The sequence below is a fragment of the Mustela putorius genome, unplaced genomic scaffold, assembly GCF_011764305.1.
Source record: "Mustela putorius furo isolate JIRA1106 unplaced genomic scaffold, ASM1176430v1.1 tig00000450_pilon_pilon_pilon, whole genome shotgun sequence".
NCBI lineage: Eukaryota > Metazoa > Chordata > Mammalia > Carnivora > Mustelidae > Mustela > Mustela putorius.
The window spans coordinates 21,836,999-21,849,190 of NW_025421385.1; the positions used below are offsets into that span (position 1 = coordinate 21,836,999).

At 36.6% G+C, this 12,192-nt stretch overlaps 1 protein-coding gene across 1 annotated transcript in view; it reads right to left on the minus strand.

The window, feature by feature from the left end:
• Window positions 1–294: 294 nt before the first annotated feature.
• The window catches only part of CDC40 (cell division cycle 40), a 49,610-nt gene continuing 37,712 nt past the window's right edge, over window positions 295–12,192 (minus strand). Inside the window, exons 11-15 of the mRNA XM_013056703.2 lie at window positions 11,738–11,853; window positions 11,377–11,510; window positions 4,970–5,046; window positions 3,313–3,457; window positions 295–2,315 (exon numbers count right to left, since the gene is read on the minus strand). Coding sequence (XP_012912157.1) covers window positions 2,138–2,315; window positions 3,313–3,457; window positions 4,970–5,046; window positions 11,377–11,510; window positions 11,738–11,853 — 650 coding nt within the window. The 3' untranslated portion in view covers window positions 295–2,137. The remainder of the gene's footprint in view (window positions 2,316–3,312; window positions 3,458–4,969; window positions 5,047–11,376; window positions 11,511–11,737; window positions 11,854–12,192) is intronic.

A 12,192-nucleotide genomic window follows, 5' to 3' on the forward strand; every position in this document is an offset into this window, starting at 1 on the left:
GCTGGAAAAGAACCTCACTTATTTGTATACTCTGAAATGGGTGCAGTCATAACTCAGTGCCACCACTGAGTGAACAAATACGGAATGTGTTAGACTTAATCTGTGTGCTGTCAGCGCGCCGCCCCGTATTTCTGATATTAACTAGAATAAATCCACTCATATACCATATTCATATATCATCCCCACTTCTAAAAGCATTTCTCCCCATAAAATAAAAATGACCATTTAAAATCTGCAGATGGTTTAAGCTGTTGTCTCAACAGTTAAGACTAAGAATGAAAATTTTGATAACACTTTCTAGAAAAAATGCTTTATTTAAAAATACGATTTTTTTTAAAAAGAGACAACTTTTATATACAGTTACTTAGTTTAGAAACAGTCAAAAACACAATAAAATAAACCCAGATTTAGAAATTATGATTTGTAACATATACAATACTGATGCTGAACAAGATTGCTTAAATGTATGATTAATTCTTTCTGTCCCATCACAATTCAATCATTCACATTTGTTAAAACCAGTGGTTTGGGACTAAAAAAAAGGTTTTGTGTGAATTCCTTCCTCTTTGGGAAGGGCAGCCACTCTTACTGGCAGATACACAAAGGCAGAGGCCGGGCAGTGTGTTCGTATTTCTTTGAGTGTCTGTGTGCCCCAAAATAACATGTCTTACCGTTTTTTATTCTCTTTTTCTATCTTCTTTGAAATTTATTTATATGTGGCCATAGTGCCGGGTCATCTATACCGGGCCTTTTTAAAAGTTAATTTTTTGAAAATGGAAGTCCTTAAGCACAAGGAGCATGAATTGTTCTCGAGAGCCCAGTGCCCTTAGGATATCAACATTCAACATGATTTTGGTCTCTAAGTCAGCACTCTGAGCAGCTATGAACCAATGTTTTTAAGCATGGTACTGAAATATTTCAAAGCACATTCAAATATTCACATATCTTACAGAGATTTGTAACAAAACAGGAGAAATGGCTTGTCAACCAAAGTGCTGTTAGCTACTCTATTCAAGAGGCTATCCTGATTTCACAATCCAAGTTCTTAAACATTTTTTTTTTTTAAACCAACTAGTTATTGCTTCTCAAACTGGGGAATGACAGCCATTTTCCTGGAGTGTCAATTTTATTCAAAGATTCGGAGAGAAGTTAAAAATTTTTCTACTCCTAAAAAGTTCTGTTGCATATATTCATAAGCAAAATCAGAATAATTTTAAAGATCAAACACACTACTTCAAAGAAATTACAAGTTGACATTTTAGACGACGCCCTCATACCCCATCTCCTATGAGGAGTATTTCAGTAGTAACATCTATGAATCGATGACCTAGGAGACCCTGATTTCTGGAAGTGTAGCCAGGTCCTTACAGATAGTAAATACAAATAAAACTCAAAGTCTTGACTCAATTCTCTTGAGTTTCACTTTCAAAAATAACATAATTCTCTTATAACATATAGTCCTGTCTATACTGACTGGGAAGAAAGCCAAGGAAAAAAACTCTGGACTGTTTATTTTCCATTGTTTAATAGTTAAAGAAACACTGCAGTCAGAGAAGATTGCTGCCTTACAAGTAAACATACGATATATGTCATAAAAAATAGAACTCTTGAATCCAAAGATCTGAACTTGACCCACCAAAAATAATGGAAACAGTAATTGTGCATGGTTTTACCTTCTTTCAGATTCACATTAAATTACATCGTCCCTGCTCCTACTTCCCTTTTTGTTGAAAAGGTAAACATGGTGCCTTTCAGAATTATCTGCCATTAATTATATTACCTCCTTTAAAACCCCCAATCCACCAGGGATTCTTCCTCAACCCCAAAGAGATCCTTTTGGTATGTCAAGGGGGGGGTGGTTAAACCCAGACTGCCTGCCAACAACTACTACTCACCACAATGAAAGCCAATGGTCATTTCTGTATAAATAACATCTATAAAGAACAAAATAAAGTTGCCAATGAAATTGTGTGAGCCAAATTTACCAAAAAAAATTTTTAAACAATGGGTCAATTTCATAAGGCCATGTAAGGAAATCCTAATTTGTAAATCAAGTTGTCATCCAACACATTTAATAATTAAATATAGTTAAATATGATATTGGATCAAAAATGACCCTAGATAAGGATTAGTCTCATTAATCCCACAACTTAATGAGACCATCCCAACCACACGTTATGACTTTAGAGGTTTCATGAGGATGCCACACTGCCCCTATACACACTTTATCATGAGCTTTAAATCGACTGTAGAGTTTTGTGGTCTTCCAGTCCCAGATGTTCAATTTTCCATTGCCATCTCCTGAAATCACATAGCTAGAATGGGAAGAGAAATAAATTCAAATTGTTAAATTCACCTTGATTAAATTGTTAAATTCACCTTAAACTGACAAAATGGATAAGAAACAGGGAGTTTATCTTTTTCATGGTAATATAAGTCAGTGTGAACACACAATGCTCAGTGAGAATAACAGAGTAGAGCTTAAAGCAGTCTATGATTTAAACTTCTACCCAAACACTCTCCCCATCGAGCTACCAATCTGTGAGTAAAAAATGGATTAACCTGGAAGGTTGGGAAACCCAGGGGCCACAAGAGAAGCAGTATCCAATCACTCTTTAGAGAGAAACAGTGCAGGGCAACCGGCCTCACATCGCGCAGGGGACACCTGTCCTACTGTAATTGGACTCAACCACCTTCATAATTACTTTTTGGCTTCAACACTTCTGAAAATGTTTAAGACTAACTCGGAGGCAGGAGTCTACGGCACAATCCCTATCCTAAATATACAAGGTTACACAGACTTCTGGATTACTTCTCCTTATATATTTTAGTTAAGAATGAGAGAATGAATGCAGAGTTTTACTCATAGAGAGACTTTCTCTGGGTTTCACAAACAGTGCAGCCTAGAAAGACTCAAGAGCTGGATTTGAGGTCTCACCATAGAAAAGCTGCAGGAAGTTTTTAATGACAACACTGCAGTACAGAATTAATTCTGCCAGCGTTTGATCACAGCCATCTAGTGATTACAGAAAAGCAGAGAGAAAATATGGCATAGACTGTATGGACAGCAACTTATGCTGTGGTTAAAGGGCACAAGACTAAGCAAGATAAAAAGACCCACTGAAGAACTTAAAAAAGCTAAATGTAGTTTTCATAACTTGTTCTTGTCCTTCCATCAGGCGTTGTGACAATCTGCATAGTAATCATGCGATTACGTATGGGACAGTGATTTTTAAACTGTTACTATTTGTACGACATTGGTTTATGTCATCACATTTGAATACGAGAATATAAAAGAAAATTTAAACTTACCTCATGTCTGGTGAAAAGTCCACCTGACAAGCATAACCTGCTACCATATGGCCCTTAAAAATTTTTTTCTTATTCAATCTAAATCTGTTCTGTGCTCCAAAAATTAAGATTTGGTTGTCCATCGATTGGCAGGCTAACCATTTCCCTGTGAATTCAATAAATGAGACATGTTAGACCAAGACTGAAAATTCTGAAAAGACTTTTTATTTTCAGTCTGTTCAGATGTTAATATTCTTTTGTTCCCAATTGCTTTATAATAATAGGAAAATGAATTTACCATACCAGCTATAAAGTGTTACAAATTTGTCACTGACAAGAGGGATTTATATATAAAGAAGTAATGGATTTCGCTCAAATAATCCCATATCATTGAGCACTCTTCATATAAAAGCCTTTTTTGTTTGAATAAGGATATGCAGAAATTCTGAGTTTAGCATGAACAACACTAAAGAAAATTTTATGAAATGAAATTAATTTTAGGAGTAAGCACAGACAAGAGAACCACGGGGGAAAAGAGACTTATCTGTGTTAATTATGGGAAAAGGAAAGATTAATGCTAGGTAAGAAAACCTAGGATTATTAAATAAAACCATACAAAAAAGAGGTATCGGAACTGTTCCTGAAAGGCCAAACTGCTTTTATCTACCCAAGATTCACCAAAGTCTCTAGAGCCCAAACTGCAGTTATCTTCTTGCATCCGACATACTCGCACACTTATTAAAGAAGGGAATGCTCTTAACAATATTTAGTCTGAGAGGGAAGATGATCTTGTTCAAGATGGGCACAATATTTGTAACAGGGAGTGTAAAAATTACTACATAAGGTGTAGAGAGAGACAAATGTGATGGTATACAACGTGGTGGTTATCAAAATCAGACCCAGTTAGGTGGCTCTTCTCATAAAAATCATAGGGTGCTTGACAAAAATGATCACTGATCTGCCTGTGGCAGACGCCTGGATGGAAGAGCAAAGGATTTCTTGCCGCCTCTTCCTTGCTCTACACTCACAGGAGCTATGGGAATTAACAGGGGCCTCGGGGACAGTGCTGCCCAGACATCAGACCGTCTCCTCCAACACCCTCATGGACAGGGCTGAGTCAGTACACGGTCAGGATATCTGCAGTATAAATTACTTCGTACTTAGAAGGCGATGCTCTATTGAACAGAAAACAGTCGTAGCTGGATTTATCTTTTTTATTGTGCCTGAGAACATCTTTTACAGTAAATTGCTAAAGTATTCTTATTATGGGGAACAAGATCAAAATTGTCTATCCTCTGAAAGAAAAAGAGCTCACAATAAAATCACTAAATGATTGAACATGATTCTGCTGGAAGGAGAATTATTTAAAAACAACAACAACAACAAAAAAAAAACCCCTGAGTCTCAGATGGAATGTTCCGTCAGCGTTAGCTGCAGTTCATTGTTTCTCCTCCTCCTCCTTCTTCTCTTTATTATTATTTTTAAAAACAAGAGAATGGGTGAGGTGACTCACAGATGAAAACCAGTGACTATTTTTAATATCGAAAAGGTTTCCTTATACAAGTATGGCCCTGTGACAGACTTCCCCTAGGAGGAAACGGCCAAAGTTCTTTTGAATACAGAAATCACACTTTGTCTTAGAGGCTCTTTTAAAACCACTTTCTTCCTACTCACTCACCGTTTGGAGACAAAGTCACCGCAGGCATTGAGTGCATACTGGGCTCTGCTATATACTTGAAATCCACAGGGATGTCCCTAAAATTTAAAAAACAGCTTCTCAGAATTAAGTAATTTCTAAAAAAGTACCTTTGGAAGAGTTCTCTCTTAAACTAAAGAGATATTCTTGAGATTATATATTTAATTAACCTTTCATGAGACTTCCTGGGAGGAAGGAAAAAAAAAATCACAAAATGGCCCCCTGTTGCCTATTACCAGTCTTGTACTTCACATGTGCCTTTCCATGATAATTATAACAGTGTTAGTGACTTAGTTTTCCAACTCTATTTGACTTAAACTTTGGTCTTTATGTTAAAAAAAAAAAATGTCTGTGATTGAAGTTCTCTGACAATGAACTCATCCAAGAATGTACCATGGTAGGCAGCAGCAAGATGTCTGAGGCAAGCCTACAGGGAGGGAGGTGTTCTTAGTTTACCTGCCAGTCAGCCTTAACTTGTTAACTCTGCAAGCAGGTGAGAGGGTTAAAGAGGCTTCGGCAGTGCAAGGGGATAGTGGGCAAAGCTGTACAGGGATCTGCAGGCAGGCAGAGCCCATCTGGAAGTAATGAGATTTCTGAATGGGTAAGGGAGATTTCCTTCCCTGGGTACCTCGTACCCAGGCACCGGGGCATCTTCTATTATTCTACATGTATATGGTGCAGGAGAAAAGTGCATTAAAGAAATTCTTATATGAGTGACACAAAGAATAAAACAAAGACAACAAAAATCCAAAATTAGTCACCTAGAACCGTGAAAAGTTCCAAATGCCTTTTTGTTTTTAATATTCTCCATGATTTAAAAAAAAAAATTTCTTTAGTAATTCTGAAGGATCTTGGTCTTGTTGCTTTTCGTGAGTGACCAGAAATGTTTTTTCACAGAGTAACATGTGGAAATCTGCTCAATAACAGAATATCAAGCAGCACTAACAGAATATCAAGCAGCACTATCACTTTCTAACTATGGTTCAAGTTCCAAAGCTTTGATTAGTTAGAATAACAATAATTATAATAATAATTTGCCTTTACATAAGGATATTTTCTATCCATCTATCTACCCATCCAGAAGAAGCAAATGATTAGAAAAAACTTCTATGAGGCTGTTGGTTAGAACAAAGTATTTTTAGGTGTAACCTGGGGAACAGGATCATTGATCAAATTTCCAACCCTTTATTCCTCTCTAAAATACCAAAGAGAAGTGACATTCAAAATAACCCACATGTACTGAAAAGAACCTCAGTATGAAAAAGGTTCAACTGTTTTTTCCTCATATAAAATTATTTTCCAATAATAATCAATAACATAGATTAAAACAGAAGAGCATTTCTAAATTAACCAGAGTCTAGGTTCAGATCAATCAATGTTTTCCTAAAAGTAAACAAACAAACAAAAGACTATACACAGATCCCTTATTTCAAGGACTTGATACAGTGAGGTCTAGAACAAGAAATGGGTCTGAACACTCTGTGAACATTGTTAACTGCTAGTGAAAATGTCTGCTGGGCATAGTTACATTTAATAAACACAACACTATTTTCTCATTAGAAACTAATTCAGTATAATAAGCTAGTAATTTATATCTTACATATAATCTTCAATCTGGAAATGAACACTTTGAAAAAAAACCTTAATAAAAATCTGTGAAATTTTAGGGCACCAGGGTGGATCAGTGGGTTAAAGCCTCTGCCTTCGGCTCAGATCATGATCTCGGGGTCCTGGGATCGAGGCCCGCTTCAAGCTCAGTGAGGAGCCTGCTTCCCCCAACCTCTCTCTGCCTGCCTCTCTGCCTACTTGTGATCTCTCTGTCAAATAAATAAATAAGATCTTTTAAAAAAATCTATGAAACTTGAAAGATACAAGATAAACAGTAGGATCAACATCTGTCAAAATTTCTTCTAAAAATATTTTTATATAATAAATACCTTTGGGAAAAAACATGTCTATGATATCTCATGAATCCAGCCAATTAGCATACCGGGCTGTTCAATAGCTAATGTTAATCTCTCATTCTCCTTTAAAATTGTCTAATAATCTTAATAATATAGCATTGTTTATGAAAACCAGGTTTCCCTTAGTTTGTTTTCTTGTATCATTGTGCTACTCTTAGCAGGCATAGGGTGTGAAAGTTTGGCAAACATCATCCATCTGAGGGTCCTAGTAATAAGAATTTTCCTACTGTTGGGGTCAGTTTTCACTTTGAGGTGGTCAGGGCCTCCCTTTCTGTAAGCTGCCAGTAACACTAGGAATCATCTTCACGGACGGATATATGTGGTCAGCTCTAGGGATCCCGAGGTGATTTTGCTTCCTATTTGGCTCTGTAGCAAGACTGATGCTCACGTTTCCTTCTGACTCACTAAACTGGATGCAAGTTACCTTCTCTCCCCACCAGACCCTTCAACATCTAACTAACCAGCCATATGATTAAGAATGCAAGACCTGCATATTTTATGTAAGCCTCATGGTATGCATGAAGCAAAAACCTACTGATACACAAAAGAGAAACAGAAGAAAATCAAAGCATACTACTATAGAAAAATCATCAAATCACAAAGGAAGAGAGGAAGAAAGAAAGGAACAAAGGAACTACAAACAAGCAGAAAACAATGAACAAAATGGCACTAGTAGAAGTCCAGACCTCTCAGTAATTACCTCAAACGTAAATGGACTAAATTTACAAAAGACTCAAGTTAGGTGAATGGAAAAAAAAAGACCCAACTATATACTGTGTATAAGAGACTCACTTCAGTTTGAAGGACTGATAGTGAAAGGATAGAAACCATATCCCATGAAAATGGAAACTAAAAGCCAGGGTAGTTGCTATGCTTGTATCAAACAAAATAGACTTTAAGCCAAAAACTACAATAAGAGACAAAGAAGGCCATCAATTCATGAAGAAGATATAACAAATACACGTATTTATACACCCAACATCAGACCACCTAAACACATAAAGCAAATGTTAACAGATCTGAAGGGAGAAATAGATAGCCAGCAATACAATAATACCAGGGGACATCCATATTCCATTGTCAACAACAGACAGGGCATCCAGACAGAAAATCAATAAGGAAACATTGCACTTAAATGACACATTAAACCAGGTGGTCCTAACTGATGTATATAGAACATTCCACCAAACAGAGCAGAAGAGACATTCTTCTCAAGTGCGTATGAAATATTCTCCAGGATAGATCATATATGATGCCACAAGACTATCTTTAATATAGTTAAGACTGAAATCATATCAAGCATCTTTTCTGACCACAAAGGTAGGAAACTGGACATCAATTACAAGACAACTGGAAAATGTACAAGTATGTGGAGATTAACAACACACTACTAAACAAAACATGGGTCAAAGATGAAAACAAAAGGGAAATCAAAACCTATCTTGACACAAATGAAACAGAAACACAACATACCAAAACTTATGGGTGCAGCAAAAGCCAGTGGAAGTTTATACTGATAAATACTTACATTAAAGAAGAAGAATTTCAAATAAACAACTTAACTTTACACTTCAAAGAGCCAGGAAAAGAAGAACAATCTAAGACCCAAGTTAGCAGAAAGAAAAAAAATACAAATGTCAGGGAGAAAACACATGAAATAGGGACTAGAGATAATAGAAAAGATCAATGAAACTAAGAGCTGGTTTTCTGAAAAAGAAAATTAATAAACATTTAGCTAAACTAAGAAAAAAAGAGAAAAACTCAAAAACAGAAATGAAAGAGACATTATGACTGATAACAGTGAAGCACTAATGGTCACAAGAAACTACTATGAACAATTATATACCAACAAATTAGAAAACCTAGAAGAAATGAATAAATTCCTAGAAACATGCAACTTACCAAGACAGACTCATAAAGATATAGAAAATCTGAACAGACCAATGATAACTAAGGAGATTGAAACAGTAATCAAAAACCACAAAAAATGCCCAGGACCAGATGGCTTCACTGGTAAGGTACAATAAACACTTAAAGAAGAATTAACAGTAATCCTTCTCAAACTCTTCCCCCCAAAAAAACAGAAGAGGAGGGAACACTTCCAAACTCATTTTACAAGGCCAGTATTACCCTGATGCCAAAGCCAGACAAAGACACTACAAGAAAACTATAGGCCAACATCCCTAATGAATATAGGTGCAAAAATACTCAGTACAGGGGCGCCTGGGTGGCTCAGTGGGTTAGGCCTCTGCCTTCAGCTCAGGTCATGATCTTGGGCTCTTGGGATTGATCCCCGCATCGGGCTCTCCGTTCAGCGGGGAGCCTGCTTCCCCTTCTCTCTCTGCCTGCCTGTGATCTGTCAAATAAATAAAATCTTAAAAAAAAAAAAGTACTCAGTACAATTTTAGGAAACTGAATTCCACAGTACATTAGAGGAATCACATACCATGATCAAGTGGGATTTATCCCTGGGATGCAAGGATGGTTCAATATATACAAACCCATGAAATACAGATGGGAATGATAAAAAACATCATACAATAATCTCAAAAAATGGACAACATTCAATATCTTTTCATGATAAAAAGTCTCAATAAACTGGGTACAGGGGGAACGTAGCCACATGTGACAAGCCCACAGCTAACATCATACTTAAATGTGAACAGGAAGGATGTCTGCTCTAACCATTTTTAGTCAACGTAGTACTGAGTGTCCTAGCCCGAGCAATCAGGCCAGAAGAAAAAGGCATCCAAATAACAAAGAAGTAAAACTGTCTCTGTTTGCGAATGACATAGTATTATATATAGAAAACCCTAATGATTTCACACGCGCGCGCACGCGCACACACACACACACACACTGTTAGAGCCAATAAATGATTCAGTGAAGTTGCAGAATACAAACTCAGTATTAAAAAATCAGTTGCATTTCTAGACACTAACAATGAACTCTTGGAAAGAGAAATTAAGAAAACAATCCCATTTGTAATAGCCTCAAAAAAACAAGAAAATACTTGGGAATAAATTTAACCAAGGTGAAAGATCTGTACTTTTTTTTTTGCTGGTCATATTTCGCTGACCAATGTTCTAATTTCGAAAGCACACGCAGGTGTTCTTAGAGCCCTGTAACTGCTGCTTCATTTAAATATTTACCAATTTTGTTTAAACCAGTCCACGTTTTAAAATGGAGCTGAAATATCATCTGAAGATAGAAACATCTGAAAGTTTAAGTATAATCAAACTGTGTATAAACAAAACAAGTACACGGATATGTTTATGCTTCAGACTATGGTGCAAGTAATGTAAGGCGGCTCATATAAAACTTGAGGTCCGTATGGGATTCTTGGCATGTAACATCATTTCTGAAGTAAAAAAGATCTTAGTTATGAGAAAGTTTCAAATCTTGGACTTTAAGGATGACATTAAAACTGTGGATAGAGTACACAGCTGGCTGTCCACGAGTGGGGGCAGTCTGAGGAGGTTTACTGGTGGTGAGCAGGGGACAAACTGCGGTTCAATCACACGAAACCTTCAATTACCCAAATTTTCCTGACGAGGGTTAGGGACCTGCTTAGTTTCCCAGAGAGACTCAGTTTCAGAAGCAAACTCCTGGCTTCCTACTTCTTAAAGCAGAGCATCTTCCGGGGTGGGAAGTCACACTTTTTAGGCCCTGCAAGGCTGTAACCACGGCTGAGCTGTGTTTCGTAACGGACTATAAAAACGAGCTGGGTGCCATCCAAACATTCCTTTGAACAAAAAGACTCTTACATATTTCTTCATAAATAAATGAAAAAACACTATCTATGATACTTAGTGAAACCAGTTTTAGTATTTCTTTAGGAAAGTTTTCCTTTCTCTCTCAAGGAAAGCAAAACTAACCAACATATTCTACAAATAAAACATTTGATTTTTACCATTATGTGTTACGAATGGCAGGACACAATGGGTGATGGCCTGGGGCCATTTTCGGTACTGAATAATCATAATGTAGACATTTAAAAACTTAAGAGATTTTTAAGTATTCTTTCTTTTTTGGGGTTGACTCTGAGGTCAGGGTTTAATGTTTAATTCCAATGGTGAATAACAGGGTCTATACATTTGTGGGTCCTACATCTCATCAGTCATTTTGCAAAGACAAAGTACCTAATAAACAACGAAAGGCAACACAATATAAACTTTTCACCAATGCAAGAAAAATGGCTCAAAATATATAACCTGCTTGAAGACTATGAAATATAGCATGTCTAAAGTTTTATTTCCATATTCTGGGTACTTAAATGTTTAAAATAGTTTGGTTGGCAAGCCAGATATCATAGTTGTGGAAATATTCACATGGTTGCCTATTAGCAGGCTTTTCTTTGGCTACAGATTTTTAAATTGCTTGATATAATTATATAAATCAGATATTCTACTGACAAAAACTCACCATTCCCAAACTCTTAGGCTCTTATCATCGGATGTGCTCACAAATCTCCTGTTCTCGTCAACAAAAACAATGGTGTTGACGGCCCCCAAGTGCCGGTCATACTCCTGGACAATTTCCCCACTTCGAATGTCCCACTGTAGATCAAACAAGAGAAAAGGTAAAGACAGAAGTCGAGCAGATGTGAAAATAAAGATCAGAACTATGGAAAGTGAAGAAAAAGATCTCTAACATAATGACTGTTTTCTACTAAAAATAGACCATTAGCAGCAAGCACTAAACAAGTGAACACTCCTTATTCCATCCCCTTAATACAACATAAACTATAGGAATCTTAATAAAAAATATTGTAAAAAAGATTTACCTGCACAATCTTTTTATCAGACATACCAGCTACAAAAAGATTTTGCTTATCTTCATCGGGATTAAATTTGACACAATAGGGCACTTTTCGGTTTGTAAATCTTGATATACACTGTCCTAAAACCAAAGACTCAAGTTAAAGTAGGGAAGAGAAATTTGACCACTTCAAAGACAGCCTGGGGATTAAAATCTAGAGATCATTTACTTAATACATTTTGGAGAAGGCAGACTGCTTGTTCCTTACTATAAACTCTTTTCACAGATTTCTTATGATTAAAAATATTTTTTTCAAAAATAAATCTGGATCATCGACTGCAGAAGAGAGAAAGTGATTATGATGTGGAGCCGGAGTTGAGAACTACTGTGGGGTAAGCGTAGGGGCTCTGGCATCAGAGAGACGTTGGTTTAAATCAGTTCAGCCACTTATGAGCTGTGTGGCTCTGGAAAAGCTCCCCC